Genomic DNA, 18,528 nt, shown 5'->3' on the forward strand with positions numbered 1-18,528 from the left:
ATATTAAAATTAATATAAAAACTAATAAAATTAAAAATTACATATTTCTTATTTCACTTATATCAGAAGAAAATAAAAAAATTATTTACAGTTAACAAACTAAACTTACATTTAAAAAAATTATACTAAACATTTAAAATAATATGAATGAATGTTAAAAAACACACACAAAAACCTAATCTGTGGCTCTAATTAAATATATTATCAATGTACATAATCTTATTTTATACTATATATCAGATGGAAAAAGCAGAAAATGTAAAAATCGAATAACTTAAAAAAATAAATAATAATAATAATAATTATATATATATATATATATATATATATATATATATATATATATATATATATATATATATATATATATATATTTATATATATATATATATATATATATATATATATATATATATATATATATATATATATATATATATATATATATATATATATATAACATTAAAATAATATGAACAAATATAAAATAAAATAATACTTATACTTTACAGAGATGAAATAAGTTGCAAATGTCATTTCATGTTCTCTTAAAAGTCAGCCTTAATTTTCTAAGATAATAATAATGTTCTCCTGGGAAAGATTTCCACAGATTTGTTCTCAAAATGCCACTCAAGTAGTATTTAAATGTGTCTTTTTGCCAGGTGGCTTTGTTCCTGTGTCCTTAATCTGTATCCACACTCCTGTGTGTGTGTGTGTGTGTGTGTCTTGATTAATTTTTATTGCTGTGTGATGTTCCACGGCTTGAAAATGATTTTCAAAAAGGTACCAAGAGTACAGACAGTGTGGGAGATGGGAAAAGGATTTAAGCTGAAATTTGCTCTGCACCGCTTGAGCCTTTTACATTATGTAGCATTTAATAACTAGCTTTCCATCTAATTCTCTCTCTCTCTTCCTCTTCCTCTCTCTCGAATCTCTCAGTTGAGGTATTAAAACAATGACTTACCAGCCCACGCTTTCAGAATGTCAGCATCATGACGAGAGGGAACAGACGACAGGATGATGTTTATCGCGTCCCTGTGAGCTGTCTCACGTGCCGCCCAGCCTGAGTCTCTCCTCAACCTGTCCTTTTGTTCTTTTTTTCTATCTTCACTTCACCTTGTCTTTCTAAGAGCTATGTTCCTTGTTGTCTTTTCCTGAGATTGAATTTGAGTGTAGAGTTAACATTAGGTGAACTATGAGTGTGAGGTTTTGTGAGGGCCTGTGAACCACTGGCCTGTGCTGCTGACATTTAGGAGAGCATTAATCATAAATAGATGAGTTTGCTGTGCTCTCTAACTATCTGCTCTGAACACTGATCCCAAATCAGAGCTGATGACATTCACATTTCACGGCCCGTGTGAATGTCAGCCTGTCGACACGTGCGTATGAAATTAGCCATATTGTATATCTCGGATTTCATATAAAAGATGACTCAACTTAGATATTTTGTAGAATGTTCCTGCTGCTCTTATCTCTTCTTCATGTCATTCCAGTCGTCTATGACATTCTTTCTTCTGCAAAACAAGCTGTTTTTTTGTAAACAAACAAACAAACAAAACTTCCATTTATTAAAACATCTGATTTTATATTCAACAGAAGAAAAAGTCAAACATGTTTGCAACAACATGAGGGTGACCAAATGATAGAATTTGAATTTAAAGGTCACTGTCTCAGATCTCATCTGCAGCATTTAATGTCCAATTTAAACTTATTAGAAATTCAAAATCGAACTTTCAATAAATGAAAGATGAAAAGAAAACACTATTTGAAATATATGTGTTGCATTTGTTCATGTTGAAGTTAGTGTTACTGAATACCCATCAACAAATAATACAACAAATTGTATTTACAGTATGAGCATTTAAATATGGCATGCCCGTATTGTTGTTGTTAACTATAACTATTATATAAATTTTTTTGAAATAAAGCTAAATATAAAGCTAAATTAAATAAAATATTAATATTAGGTGAATCAAAACAAAAAACTTTAAGTAACTTGAAGTATGAAAATTACTGTAACTGAAATAAAATGAAGAAAATGTATATAAAAAGGACAAAAATGTAACAAATTTACTAAAAAATAAAATGAAACTGAAAACATAAATATATATTTTTTTAAATCTAAATATTAATAAATACTGTAATTATCAAATTACAGTTTTTTTTTATTTTAATTGCTTTGGCACAATTTTCACAAGCAATTGGATACACTTTCAATTGATGCACTTTTTTTCACACATTTTAGCATATTCCTAAGGAGTTTTAGTACAAAACACTATCACACAATATCACTTTCACTACATAAAATAAGTGTTTCTTCTATGTAATTGTTTCATTCACTGTAACCAAATGCACTGAATATTTTTAACAGTAAAAGTGATTTATCTAAGATGATAACCACTATTTTGTACAGTAGCTCAGGTTAACCCTATTTTATGGCAATATCTGAAGTCATTGTGCTTTTTGGGTTCAATGACAAAAAAAAAACCTTCCTTTGAGGGCGCCATCATTTGTAAAACCATGTGTTTTGCTATTTGTGGACATATAGCAGGACACAAGGGAGAGGAACTGATCAGAGATTTAGAAGAGATGTATCGAAAGAAGGGAGACAGATGGCATCAAATACAGCATTTTACATTACATTATGCCATGTGATACTGTATATAGAAGCATTACCCTTCATCTGAAATATTCAGCTAGAATATAGATTGAGTCATATGACACAGTGAGGACATTTACTGCATTGACAGTAAACTCTGTTCTAGCACAAAACCTTATAACCATGTCATTCCTTCATCACACCTTTTGATAACACACTGGATAACTACTTTTACAAATATTAGTGATTTGATCTGAGATATGAAAGTTAGGTAATGAGTATATTTTCTAACATGACAGTGATTGCCATTATTACTGTAATTATTTCAGCAGCAAAGGTGATTTGAAACATGAATCTAGCATTGTTTGCTTTTGGATAAAATGATTGTTAAAAGTACTAAATTGAAAGAAGATCATACTGTTGTGTTCTGGTGATTAATTCAAATGTTCTTAATACATATCACAATGATCTTATGTTTTGAAACAATGATTGAATGAATGAAAATATGTGCAAATACAATGAAATCATGAGATCAGGCTCTGGAAGAATCACTAGTGGTGTTGCAAGAGTGATCAGTTTGAAGTGTTGTACTAAGAGTTATGAAAATGTACACCTTTGTGAAAATAGTACCAAACCAATGAACAAAAAAAATTGTAATACTAAAATAACACTGTTCAAGACTTGATAAATCAGGTTTGAAACAATAAGAGGGTGATTAATAATGACAGAATTGTAACTTTAGAGAAAAAAGGTAAAGGAAAGAACAATGGCGCAAACTTTCTCATTCAAAACCAAAACTTGCTGAGAGAAAATGACTTCAACACTGTAAACAATGAAGCATCTTGCAGCATTGCCTTGTGAGCATGGTATTTATTCACTAAGGTATCGTTTCCCCACTGTTAGGTGTCTTTGAAACCATCACAGACACAAATTCACACAAATATTGATGGAAGCCAGAGAGCTGTTGAGTCTTTATTGTTTGACAGCATATTGACCTCAGAGACACAGAGCGGCCCACTCTCTCCTTTCCCGCCTCTCTAAACTCTCAAAGGCTGTCATTCTCTCACTTATTTGTTTATCTCGCTCTTCCCCTCCATATTGCTTTATCATTCTGCCATTGTGGTGTGTTATCAGCTGCATTCACGCAGAGAGCTTCTAAACAGATTAGCATGGAGGATTCTGAGCGTCGATCCCCCCAACATCGTCTGCTCCCCCCGTCTCCCTCCACTCACAAGCTGATTAATGTCTTTTGTGTGTCTCTGTGTGTTGTACAAACCTGTTATAGTGTTCCAGGTGTGTGTTTATTACCTGTACTGGTACTTTGTGAGTGAGTGTGTGTCGGATTTGTTCTTCGGACAAAATGGAGCACATTACTCTCATCGATCTCCTACTGATGTGAGAGGAGATACTGACACACACAAGTTTTTCTATCATGGTGTGCACATTCTATTGACTTCTGTTGTTTTATGCTGAATTAATGATGTTTTCTATCTTCAGCCCCTAAACAGCCCTCACAGATACCGTTCTCCATTTGTATGTTTTAAATAAGATGTATTGTGTTTATTAATCCATGAACATATTTTGTGAGCAACTCTTTATAAAAAATAGTTATATATGGTGACTGTTATTTTCTATATTAATAAAACAACACAAAATAAAATATGAAACTTCATTTTTGATTAGTAATATGTATTACTAAGAACTTAATTTGGACAACTGTAAAGCACCCTCAGATTCCAGATTTGTTTTTCAATTTTCAGATTATTTATAAATCTCAGTTTCAATTTACTGGTTTTTCAATTTATAGGGTTCATTTTTATTTTATGTTATTATCTTTTTATTTTATTATTATTTTTTTTTATTTAATATTTATTTAACCAGAAAAGACTCTCTGATATTAAAAATCTCTTTCATATGAGAGTCCTGGCAAAAGTAGGCAGCAATACGTAAGGAATAATTGACGATTCACACCTCAGAATGTTCGTCAGCAATCGGTTTCATCACAGAATTACACAACACGAACAAATAAAGAATATTTAAAGCAATTACATATTATTGAGGCATCTTCCTTTTTTGGGAACGTGTGGCCACAGCATAAGAAAAATGATCTTGTGGTCCTGACATATTATAAAGTTTCCACAAGTTAATATGACGTTCCCAAAAATTAATATATTGTGCCCGCGTTATTTCACGTTCCCACCAGTTGAACCGAACATGTCCCCTCCAGGTCACTGTATAATGTACATCACCTTCTAATAATGCAAAAAGCTTTCTGTGAGGGTTACGGTTAGAGTTAAAAGTCAATGGATTGAAAAACAAATTTGTGTTTTTTTCTTGAATGTATGTGCATAATGTTGCATTTGATCAGTCTCTGCCCCTTGATCAGTGCTCTTTATGCAGGAACAAGGTAATTTGGTTCTCTGCCAAAGGCACCTGCTGCGACCTCACTCTGACACAAAAACACACATCAGCAATTTCGATTTAAAGGAAACACTCCACTATTTTTGAAAACAGGCTCATTTTCCAACTCCCCTAGAGTTAAACAGTTGAGTTTTACTGTTTTCGTATCCATTCAGCTGATCTCCTGGTCTGGAGCGCTTTTAGCTTAGCTTAGCAAAGATCATCTCACTCAAAAATGACCAAAGAGTTTCAATATTTTTCCTATTTAAAACTGGACTCTTCTGTAGTTACTTCATATACTAAGACAGATGGAAAATAAAAAAGTTGAGATTTTCTGGGCTGATATGACTGGGAACTATACTCTCATTATGGCGTAATAATCAAGGCACTTTAATGCCGTACCATGGGTGCAGTAGGCGCAATGATATTACGCAGCATTTCAAAATAGTCCCCAGCTAGTTTGTGTTGTTGCAGAGTTGCTGGGAACTATTTTCAGGAGCGGTGTAATATCATTGCACCTGCTGCACCCATTGTGCAGGCTGAATGGATTCGAAAACGGTAAAACTCAACTGTTTAACTCTAGGGGAGTTGGAAAATGAGTCTATTTTCAAAAATAGTGGAGTGTTCCTTTAAGATACGCCAAAGAGGCCCTTAGTTCAAGTTCAAGTTGAGTACAGTGAAACGAAATTCAGTGCCTCAAAGGACCACGGTGACAGACATATAACAATTTAGTAAAACAGTATAAACCTATACACAACTAACCTACTGACAGATTTTGACTATAAATACACTTTATATAAATGTTTACCTATACATAAGCTAATAAAAATATATACAGGCTATACGAATGCTTCACATAGTACTATACATGTGCAAAGAGAAACATTGTAAGTCAAGCTGCTGGCTGGGGAACAGTGCAAGATGATTTGTAGTGCATGAGCATGTAAACACATTACTGAGTCTTTTGTGGGATTTTGTACATACAAGCTTTGTGTGTGAAAAGTGTCTATAGAAGTAAACATCTATATGTGAAAACTAAAATGTGCTTTTTGGCTTTGTTCTGACATGATTTTTTGTCAGATTTAGATATGCAGATTTGTCTGAGCTGATTGCGTTATCTCAGTGCGGAGTGTGGCGTGTGTAAGCTCCTATCATGTGGCAGCAGAGACTCTCTGTGCATTATTCATTGCCTGAACTTTATGTTCTGCCTCCACCCACTCAAACGCACCTCTGCATTTGAAGCACTCAGTCTTTCTCTCTCTCTGTCAGGTGCTGGATATTCATTTAGGATCTCTGAGTGATCTTGAGGGTGTGAGTTAGAGAGAGAGAGAGAGAGAGAGAGAGAGAGAGCATGTAAAGTATGCTCACTGTAATTCATTACAATTTATTCTTCATGTTTAATCTAATCTGACCTAACCAATTTAATTTAATTTATTTCATATTAAATTAATATACAGTTGTATTTATTATATTCAAATAATTATTCAAATGTAAAATGCATTTTTAAATTAATATTAAATTAATTAAAAACATTATTTTCTTCAGGCAATTAACATTGAGAATTTGCTGTAACAAACTTTCCTTTTCTAGTTTTACTTGTGCCGTTTACACAGGGTACAACTTCTGTCATGTCTATAAAGCGCAATAAAACTGAAATTGAAAACATAGAGAGGAGAATTGTAAATCTAAAATGGAGACAGAACAGCGGGGAAAACGAAAAGCAATTCTGATTGAGTCATTCCTGCAATTGTTTGCCAACCAGTTTTGTCTCTAAAACACTTCGTTGTCTTTATCTCTGTTTGACAGAACTACGGGTTGGAGACTGAAAACCTGAAAACTCTCTCTCATAAGCTCAATGCCTCTGCCAAAAACCTGCAGAACTTCATCACGGGCCGCAGACGCAGTGGTCATTACGACGGCCGGACGACCCGCAAGCTGCCCAACGATTTCCTCACATCTGTGGTGGACCTCATCGCTGCTGCTAAGAGCCTTCTGGCCTGGCTCGATAGGTTAGTCCTGCTAAGAGCCACACACACACCAAATCAATACATGATTTAATACATACTAACATAATTAAACACATATTCGATTTAATTGACTTCAAATTCAACCGCATTGATGTTTCAAGTTTTTAAAGAATTACTTGTTGGAGTATAGCCAAATTTGTCGCCCTTTTCCTTAGAAATTAACTCCTCTGAAAAACACTATGGAAAAAGTTATTTGATATCAAATAAATATTTTAAAAATGACCTTAAAGGTTAATAGGTGGTTTATTCTGAGCTCCAGAGTTTTATCATCTCAGATGAAATGCTGTTGTGACGTGAGTAACTTTTGACTGAGATTTCTGGTGATCTGATAGTGATAGATCTACAGATGCAGCTAACTAGATTAGCTAGGTTATTAAGTGAATAATCTGACATTTATATATTTGATCAATTAGATCTTGAATACTACAAAAGTAGTACAACATATTCAGATAAGATGCATTAAATTGATCGAAAGTGACATTATAGACATTTTTAATGTTATAAGATTTCTATTCAAATAAATGCTGTTCTTCTGAATGTCATATTCATGAAAAAATCTAGAAAAGAAATGTATACTGTTTTCCACAAACATATTAAGCAGCACAACTGTTTTCAACATTCATAATAATTAGAAATGTTTCCTGAGCATCAAATCAGTATATTAGAATGATTTTAAAAGGATCATGTGACACTAAAGACTGGAGTAATGATGATCAAAATGCAGCTTTACCATAACAAGAATAAATGACATACACTCAAATAGTTATTTTATACTGTTATTTTATATTATAACAATATTTCACAATATTTATGCAATAAATAAAAGCAGCCTTGAATGAGCAGAATAGAGTATTTTCAAAAACATAAAGTCTTACTGACCAAAACTATACATAATGAAATAATAAGTTTTAATCTTGGTTTTTAATGGATTAGTATGAATTTAAGATGTACTGTATTACTGACCCCTGACTGACTGTATATTATGAAATTATGAGTTTTAGTATTGGTTTTTATGAATTAGTATGGATTTAAGATGTATTACTGACCTCAGACTGACTGTACATTGTGAAATTATGAGAGTTTTATTCTTGTTTTCTATGGATTAGTATGGATTTAAGATGTATTCCTGCATCAGCATCTCTTGTAGTTCCTTCCCAGGCCGTTGATTTTGGGCTTAGGTTCAGAGATGCGGCTGTGATTCCTGGAGTGTTATTCCAGGAACAGCAGAGGGTGTTGATCCAGGAACATTTCCTGTTTGTGTAAATCATGTCAGACATGGTCTTCCCTCCAGTCAAGGGATGGCACTGAGAATTGAAGTGACACTTTGTGTGGCAGGGTGGGCAGAAATTACAGACTTGGGGTCTCTTGTGTAGTGTTTGCGAGGTCAGCTTTTGTCTGTTCAGATTCAATCATGTTGATTTGTGTTCCTCCTCTCAGCAATCAGGTACAAGTATGAGTGAAGAGGTCTTATATAACTCAGACTCTTTCTCTCTCTGTAACTCAGCTTCTTTGGGTTCAAGGTTTTAACCACATGGCTTCTGTTCATGTACGGTTGTCTTCAGATTGTGGTTTCTTTCTGATGTATTGATGAGCAGTGTTTCAGAGAGAGTGATATGTAAGGAAAATGAGAAATTGAACATTTCTGTTCAGTGGTTGCAATTTTTTTCTCACATGCAGGTCCACATGGATTTTTTGTGCTTTTTGTGAGGAAGAATCTGAAGAAATTCAGTTTTCACTGAAAACATCACATCCATTGATTCTCTATGTCAGTGGATCTCAACCTTTTTGACTTAAAAGCCCCCCACTGTCCAACACAATATTTGAAGGCTGTCAATATAATATCTATCTATCTATCTATCTATCTATCTATCTATCTATCTATCTATCTATCTATCTATCTATCTATCTATCTATCTATCTATCTATCTTATCTTTTAAAAAAAAAACTTGAGTTATCTATACAGATAGATATATTAAGTACAGTTATTTGTTTTATTCTAGATGTTTCAAGAATTTTATTCTTTACCAAAAACCACTCACTTTTCTATCATAAATGGTACATCATTGGAAGTTTTGATGATTTGTCACTAGGTTAATGTTGTCTAAATTGTCAGATTGTAGTTGTATAAAAATTCCAGCTTGTTAATTTTTTGTAGAGAAAAGCTGACAACATTTTGCTTTGTTAAAAAGTACAATTAGTTAAAAAAAATATAAATCTTTATAGCAAAAATAAAAATGTGACCCTGGACCACAAAACCAGCCAAAAGTAGCACGGGTATACTTTTAGCAGTAGCCAACAATAAATTGTATGGGCCAAAATTATAGATTTTTTAATCATGCCAAAAATCATTTGGATATAAAGTAAAGATCATTTTCCTTGAAGATATTTAGTAAATTTCCTACCATAAATATATTAAAACTAAATTTTTGATTAGTAATATGGATTAATGAGAACCTTATCAATATATATATATATATATATATATATATATATATATATATATATATATATATATATATATATATATATACATATATATATACATATATATATATATATATATATATATGTATATATATATATATATATATATATATATATATATATATATATATATATATATATATATATACACACACACACACACACATTTTTTTTTTTTTAAATCAGATTCCAGATTATATATATATACATAGACACACACACATTTTTTTTTTTTTTATCAGATTACAGATTTTCAAATAGTTGTATCTCAGCCAAATATTGACCTATCCTAAAAAACCATACATCAATGGAAAGCTTATTTTTCATCAAATGATGTATAAATCTCAATTTAAATAAAATGTGACTCCTTATGACCGGTTTTATGGTCCAGGGTCACAAATGCATTACACAAATAAAAATATATTTGATTTGTTGTAGCAAACATGGTTGGTAGTTTCAGTTTGTTGTTGTTGTACTGCATCACTTCTCGTTTGCTAGAAATTTCTCCGGCTCTCATTGCAAATGAATCGTTTCCTGTCACTTTGTTGCAGCAAATCACTGTCAGTATTAAGCACCTCATAAGACACTTAAGTCATAGACTGTAGTGCTGCAGTATTTCTACTTTTCCATCTCGAAATGAAGGTAAATCAGGCGAGTGGTTTGTGCTGAATGATCCATTTGGCACCCAGTTGCTTGATTCTGTCCAGATCCCTATGGTACTGAGCCTGGCGTAAAGCCCTGGACTGGGACAGCACCGCCCAGTAGGACTCTTTCCATCAGACAGCATTTGATATCCTCTCGACTTCACCCTGCTGAGAACGGCATCTCTCTATTGCTTTTCCCAGGCACCCGCCACCCCACTCTCTGATCCTGGAGCTGAGAGCCGTCTGTATCACACACAGTTCACATTGGCGCAGTCTGGATTGGGATCAAGCTGAGAGGACTTATCCACATCAGCTTACTGACTAAGGTGAACTTGTAGCCAGTCAGTGTTTGGGTTAGGGAGGTTTCAGAGTTTCAGTGCCCATAATCAGGACCGTACGCTGTAGGAACAAGGCCACCAGTTGGGAGGGGTGCCCCGTTCCCCTCGTTCATTAATGCTGGCCTAATTACGCTCCCCGGCCTCTCTTCTCTGCCAAAAGAGTCCCCAGTAGAGCTGTCGTCTCCCCTGCAGACATAGTGGAAGAACAGAAGGAACTCTGAGAGAGAGGGAGAAATGGAGTTACACTAACGCAGGTAAATGGATCTGAAGCCAAGAGACATTACGACTGACTTGAGAGTCTCGGTCCCTTAAGTGTTATTGGTTCATATCCATCCAGCCTGACACTGGCTCTCCTCTGCCATTTGCCAAGTTGGTGATCATCATTTTAATGGTATCTGGCTGCTTCTCTTGGGTTTGTAGTGGACTTTCCCTCATTTTCTTTCACTGTGGGTGGAACTTCAGGTGGGAGCGGCTTATTGGAATGCGAAGGAGGTTCCGTCACTTACATTAAGATGCGTAATAGATCATAGTCAGAGTACAATCCATACTGACTTGATAATTCAGGCAACTAAACATTTGTCGTTTTTCCCCTTTTGAAATTAGTGAAAAGACTAAATGTCCAATCAAACACACTCTGCTTGTATTCCTCAAAGCCTCAATTTTAGTTTTGCCACTTATATCTGGCATCTACTCTAACTAAGCCCTAAAGTTTTTGTCTTATATTCAACTCAACTGTTTTCACATTCATTCTTCAAATTCAGGTCTGAATAAGCATTTGATACTAAATAATACAGAGTAACTTTCTTTAAAAATTCTGTTATTTTAAAATCAAAATAAAACACGCACAACACATGGAACCCTGAAGCAGATGGCTTACAGCAGCAGAAGACCACAAAAGGTGCCACTCCTGTCAGCTAAAAACAGGAATACGGAGGCTACAATTCTCACAGGCTCACCAAAATTGGCCTGGTCTGATGAGTTTCGATTTCTGCTGGGACGCTTAGAAGGTAGGGTTAGAATTTGGCATAAAGAACATGAAAACATGGAGCCATCCAGCCATGTCTCAATGGTGTGGGGGATATTTTCTTGGAGCCGTTAGTACCAATTGAGCATTGTTTAAACACCGCAGCCTACTTGAGTATTGTTGCTGACCACGTCCATCCCTTTATGACTACAATGTACACACCTTCTGATGGCTTCTTCCAGCAGGATAATGCAGCATGTCACAAAGCTGAAATCATCTCAGACTGTTTTTTTCAACATGAGAATGAGTTCACTTTACTAAAATGGCCTCCACAGTCACCAGATCTCAATCCAATTGAGCAGCTTTGGGATGTGATGGAACAGGAGATTTGCACTATGGATGTGCAGCCGAAAAATATGCAGCAACTGCATGATGCTATTATGTAAATATGGACCACAATCTCTGAAGAATGTTTCCAACACCTTGTTGAATCTATGCCATGAAGAATTAAGGCAGTTCTGAAGGCAAAAGGGGGTCCAACCGGGTACTAGCCAGGTGTACCTAATAAAGTGGCCAGTGAGTGTACTAGGGATATGCTGGTATCAAATTTTCATGTTGCAATTAATGCTTTTATCATGGTATTCGGTATTATCATGATATTGAAATTTAGTTGGCCATAATACAGTATAACAGGTTTAATAACTTATTTGATAACACTTTATAATAGGTAACACATATTAGCTGCTTATTAGCATGTATATTACTAGAATATTAGCCACGTATTAGTGCTAATTAAGAACATATTAATGCCTTATTTTACTTGACCTTATTCTACATCCCTAATCTTACCCACTACCTAAACCTAACAACCACCTTACTATTAAAAAGGAGCAAATTAAGAATTTATTGAGAGAAATGTCATAGTTAATAGTTAGCAAGTTTTACCTATCCTAAAGTGTTACCACTTTTTTATTATAACAAAAATAACTTAAAAAATAAGCAATACAGAAAAACATATAAAGTTAAACATTTTACACAGATTAAAGTGCAAAAGAACTATAAAGACCAATAGGTATCACTTTACAATAAGACCTCATTAGTTAACCATGAACATTCACAATTAGCAATAGCTACATTTGCTACAGAAGTTTTTAATCTTTGTTAAAAAATACAAATCTTAGTTCATGTTAGATCATTAAATAACACAGTTGCAACTTTTGATTTTAACAACGTGTTATTAAATAAGATTGCTGAATGTTCAGAAATTTGTGATTGGCAGTTTATGTTAACTAATGAACTAACTAATGTTAACTAATGAAGCCCTAATAGTTAGCCCTGAAGTCCAGATTAAAATGTAAAAAAAAGTTTGAAGATTAATAGCGTATTAAGTAAATATTTAAGTATTTGTCACAGTGATGAACACCATAGCAAATCCACAAGTCTGGATGGCTATTTAAATCTATTTAAATATGTTTTATATAGTATAGCAGCTGCTTTATTTATGGCGTTTCCAGGGTAACAGCTGCATTTTCTGTAGTTTAGCGCCATCTGCTGTCAAAGAATGAATGTGCATTCATTTAGTGCATCTTTCACGTGTTCCCCCATGTGCTTCTCATGCGTGCTTGTTTACATCAGAGCGCACACGCATCTTTCAAGCAGCAAACATCGGTGTTGTGCCTTTTGACCAGTTGATGGGAAAAGTATTCTTAAAATGCATCCCAAATTCTTAATAATTTGTAATGTATTAACGGTATTCAAAAGTGCCTACGATAACAATATCGTGCATATTCATTATCGTGATATATTGCATTACCGAATACCGGCACATGTCTAGAGTGTACATATATATGTAAAATGATGGGTTCTATAAATATAAATATATAAAATCTATATAAAATCTATTAAATTATTGTTATTGGCCAATAACTGTTAAAATATCCATTATTGGTACCAGCCTCAAATTTCTTGAAGGGTGCATCACTACCTATAGATTATCTTGTAATGGTGTGATCATTGTTTCTTAGATAAAAGTTCTTATTTCTTTCTTGAAGCTCAAACTATAGAGCATGGCACTAGTGGCACCAAGGTCATGTGTTTGATTCCTAGGGAGATTGTGAACTGCATAAATATCTACCTTTAATGCAATGTAAGTCACTTTAGATAAAAGCATATGCAAGATGCATAAATGTAAATGCCCTGACATTAATAGTGCTAATGCGTTTTCATTGATTTGTTCAGATGGGAGCTGAAAGTATTCTGATTCTCTCTTCGGGTGTAAAAGGATATTTGAATTGAAGATAGACAGCAGCGCATAAGCAATTACAAGCACACACCAGCTTTCAGACTCTCACGCATTGATTGAAAAACTGGAGCAGGATGAGGTAAAACTTTAAGGCCTGGCCTTGAGGAGATGGTAGTGGTCTTTTTTACCCAACTGATGGATTTCCTGACAGCCTGGAGCCGTCGTGTCCAGATGGTGGCATGTGCTCAAATGCTTCAAAAGAGCAAAGGTTGGATGTAATGAAGTCTACTCAGTCCTGGAGAGAATTGAATGAGATGCATAGATTTTAGCATCTGTCTCTCTACCTGGATGACTTGGTTTTGAACTTCTTGCTATCCTTTCTCTCACATTTAGTCTTTTCTCTCCCTCCCGTTCTCTTTCTCCATCCCCTCAGGTTTTTTCCAGACATTTCCCATGCAGTCTCTGACCACTGCGTCCATGCTTGCTGACAGGTGTCCTTGAACCGAGGTCGGACGCTGTCGGCGCACTTATCTACCGCGAAGGGATATTTGGGAGTCAAGTGAAGCCGCTGACATTTAGGAGCGGAGTTTTGAAGGGGGATTTGGTATTCGCCGAGAGCTGCATCTCAAATCCTGTTTAGGAAAGCGAGTTTAGTGTGTTCGGGTGGTATAAGAGTGCTTGTGAGGTCTTTGAATGAATGATTTGTAGCCCAGCGGTGAAAGATTGTTAGAGTTTCTTAAATTGTGAGGGGCTTCTGGGCGTGCGTCAGCTGGTGTTCCCAGCGGTCTAAGAGGAATATTTAGACACAGGATGGAAACGATGAACCAATGTTCCTACAGCCCTGTATATATAGCACACAGCCTCAATACACACGACCCACATTCACTTCGTCACTCACAGGAAGTGAGAAACTGGGTCTGGAGTACATTGATAGTCAATAGGGATAGCATATACACGTCTAGAATTTGCAAACACACTCAAATTGTCCGTCTTGTGGGTCTGGCTCTAAGAATAATCTAATGGTTAATTCTAGGTGTTACTTCTTTTGCAGGTCACCATTTGCTGCCGTAACAGATTATTCCGTGACCAGGAACAACGTGATTCAGCTGTGCCTGGAACTCACTACTATAGTACAGCAGGTAATGACATTCACCAACCAAACAAAATAGATCAACGCTTTGACAGTCTGTATGAGATGCAGCAAACTCACATGAACACTCATGATTGAAAAAGATGAGTCTAATTCTCTTATTTGATGTAGGTCATATATGCCTCTACTCTTGGCATGGAGAAGGACTTTCAAAGTAGAATTAGCAATTACATTGAGTTAAAAGAATAATAGTTCACCCAAAAATTGACATTTTGTCATGATTTACTCATCCGCATGTCGTTTCAAACCTGTATGAATTTCTTTGAGTTTAAAATTGAGTTGTTGAACATAAAAGAAGATATTTTGTAGAATGCTGGTTATCAAACAGTCAATGTTCTTCATCGACTTCAATAGTATTTCTTTCCCTACTGTGGAAGTCAGTGGGGACCAACAACAGTTTGATTCTTCAAAATTCTTCAAAATATATATTTTTTGTATTCAACATACTTAAGAAACTTATATAGGTTTCGAACGACATGAGGGTGAGTAAATAATGACTAAATGTCAATTTTTCCCATTCATCATTCAACATTAAATGTTGTGAGTGATAAAAAATATAAAATACAAATGCAGCTATATATTTTCATGTAAAACAAAATAAATTAGTGTAAGTTTTTGTTTCCATGTCAAGGATGTCAAGGACTACATCTCATTTGCTACTGAGGCAGTGTGCATTGTGGGTAATGTAGTCTTTTAGAGCATAGCAGGAAAGGAAACGCGATCAGTGTGAAATAACCATGTCAGACAAAAGAGAAATTTGAGAAAGGAGAGGGATTCAAGGCCCCTGCCTGCAGTGATATGCGTGTGTGTTAGCATGTGTGTTTGTGTACCCAGCAGATTAAGGGTCAGAAGATCATGGCCAGCAAGAGCAGCATTAAATGGATGAGTCTGTCACAGCCAGTTTAGCCTAAACACTGCACACAACCTTTCTCTTAATCCAGGACAGATTACAGCATTGAAGCCAGAGATCTGGATCTAATCTTAACTAATGCAACTAGTATTGAGCGCTCAGGACCAGCAGGGGCCCTTTCTCCTAATCGGCCCCTGAGAGATTAGGTCAAAATAGAACAGATTCCTCTTTCTCCTATTTGGCAGGTGTGTATATAGCTGGTTTCTACCTGATCCAAACTGGTAATTAACTGATCCAAGATAATCTAAACTGGTTTAGCCGACCAGATGGATCACCAGCTGGTTGGAACCTGACTTAGTTGGTAGACAATCTTGTACCAGCCTAGTATGTTCCAAAAACCTGCTTGACCATCTGATTTCTCCACCAGGGCACTTGACCAAGACGGTCGCTTGTATTCTATCAATGGCCACAAACATCTAAACAAAAGCTTCAGTGTCCACAGTCCCCATTACTATACTATCACATTGTAACTTATATACTGTAGACCGTATGGATGAGCGCTGCCTGCTGGCATCACTGTGATCTATCTCAATCTTTAGTTTGGATGTGTTTGTCTCTCTCATTGTCTGGCTCTGTGTGGTGTTTACTTAATAATTTAATAAGTAATATTGCATCCAAAAATGAACATTTCTCATTAATTTGCTCCTCGTGTTGTTCCAAACGTACTGTCTTTTGTGAAACACAGCTGTTCCCAATTAAGTGAAAGTGAATAAGGTCTGTGGCTGCTCCAAGCTGCAAAATAATAATAATAATAAAAAAATAAAAATAAAAGTAAGATATCAATGTATTTGCATAGACAGCAATGCAACTACCACGTTTAAGGCCCAGAAGTGTAGTTGGGACATCGCTAAAATATTCCATGTGATATCAGTAGTTTAACCATAATGGTATGAATTTTCGTGAATACATTTTGTGTGCAAAGAAAACTAAAACAACGACTATTCAATGCATTCTCTTCCGTGTCAGTCTTTGTCGCTTTACCACAACTTTTTGGGTCATGTTAGGGACAGTTCTATTGATGTCTATGCAGGGTGAGAAAGTTCTTGAATTTCCTCAACAAAAAACAAAAAACAAAAAAGAGCTTAATTTGTGTTCAGAAAATGAACTAAGGTCTAACAGGCTTGGAACGACATGAGGGTGAGCAATTAATGACAGAATTTTCACTTTTGGGTTAACTATCTTTAATATTTTTCATCCACAGAGCTCTCTTTGGAACGTTTTGCAATGCTTGATTTGTGAATAAATGGTTCTTTTGGGTCAGATGTTTTCAATGAATCATTTAATCAAATTTTCAGAGACAATCCATATAAATTGTTCATAAATCACACTAATCTGGAAATTGAGTTCAGTTTACTAACTGCAGCATAACAGCCAATATAAAAATAATGTGTTGAGCGAGTATGAACTATTAAATAACTACTATAAGTAACCGATAACTTGTGACATTGTGTTAATTGTGTTTTGTACATCAAAATATGTTGATGTGATTTTGGTATAATATTTCTATGTTTGTATGTACGTACGCATGTATGTATGTATGTATGTATTTTCAATCATATTTCTATGCAGTTTTAGCAATAAAAACATTACATTTAAAATACTCTAGTTCGTACATTAAAAAAATGTTTTCAAAAATCACACCAAGGCTGCATTTATTTGGTCAACAATACAGCACAGTTAAACAGTAATATTGTGAAGTGTTGTTACATTTTAAAGCAACTTTATAGAACCATTTTTTTTTTGATAATTTTATTGTGATTTTAAAGCTTGACAGCTCCAGTCACTTGTCCATTTTCTTCAAAAATCTTCTTTTGTGTAAAAGAATAAAGTCATTTGGATTTGGAACAATGTGAGGGTTAATAAATTGAAAAAAAAAACTGAAACATTTAAAAAATAAAAGAGTTAAATTTTTTGTGTGATTTTTTTTTGTGAGAATGCATGTGTCTTATGCGTGCCTCCAGTCACACACACACTGGCGTTCTGCGTGATGATCCATGGCTTGAGTGACAGCACTGGAGAATAGGTACAGAGATGCTCAGAGGTGCTCAGAAGGGAAGTGAATCAATGCGGTTTCATTTGCCGGGAACGCTCTTTTCTTTCACTCTCTCTCAAGGCTTTGGCTGTGCGAGTGTCTCAGGTGTGAGGGCTGGTTATTACTTTATTGTGATGAAAGAGAAGAGGTGCAGGTGAGAGCACCAAAGACGATGACAGAAAATAAGCCCTCTCGGTAAGATGCTGCAAAAAATGGAGACATATCATTTCAAGGACCAAAAAAAATAATGTCCTCCTACTGGGCATTGTTAGGTTTGGGGGTCAGTGATGGATACAGGAAGCAGAGTGGGTGTTTCCATGGTGATGGTGATGTAGTTTCTTCAGTAGATCTTCTTTAATAATTCATAAATGCTCAATTTATCTGTATACATGATATAAGGGTTTATGATCTTGTTTGTCTGTCCTTGGAATAAATGTGCTCACAGTGTCATTTTTTTGAATGATAAAGCCATTTGCTCTATGAATAGAAAGTTATACCATATTCTTTGTTTGATATATATGATGCATTGACCATTTATGAAATAATACAGGACTGTTAAGAATATAAAATGACTTACTTGGTTCCAACAAGAAAAAAAAAACCTGCTTCACAACAGCACTACATTATGCCTTATTCAGTAAAAATGTCAAATGTCACTTCCATTATAATCAATTACCAAACTGCTGCACATTGCATTGTGCCTTCAGCCAAATATTATTTTCCTCATTTGATTAAAA

The 18,528-nt window shown here is 34.9% G+C and overlaps 1 protein-coding gene across 15 annotated transcripts in view; it reads left to right on the forward strand.

The window, feature by feature from the left end:
• The window catches only part of LOC113042388 (connector enhancer of kinase suppressor of ras 2-like), a 76,872-nt gene that overhangs the window by 15,419 nt on the left and 42,925 nt on the right, over positions 1–18,528 (forward strand). For 8 of the 15 annotated variants that reach the window (XM_026201224.1, XM_026201226.1, XM_026201221.1 and 5 more), the window contains exons 3-4: positions 6,806–7,008; positions 14,733–14,838. In XM_026201224.1, the coding sequence (XP_026057009.1) occupies positions 6,806–7,008; positions 14,733–14,838 (309 nt within the window). The remainder of the gene's footprint in view (positions 1–6,805; positions 7,009–14,732; positions 14,839–18,528) is intronic. The other 7 variants (XM_026201230.1, XM_026201235.1, XM_026201227.1 and 4 more) reach the window with 1 other exon arrangement.

This window comes from Carassius auratus, chromosome 24, assembly GCF_003368295.1.
Source record: "Carassius auratus strain Wakin chromosome 24, ASM336829v1, whole genome shotgun sequence".
Lineage (NCBI taxonomy): Eukaryota > Metazoa > Chordata > Actinopteri > Cypriniformes > Cyprinidae > Carassius > Carassius auratus.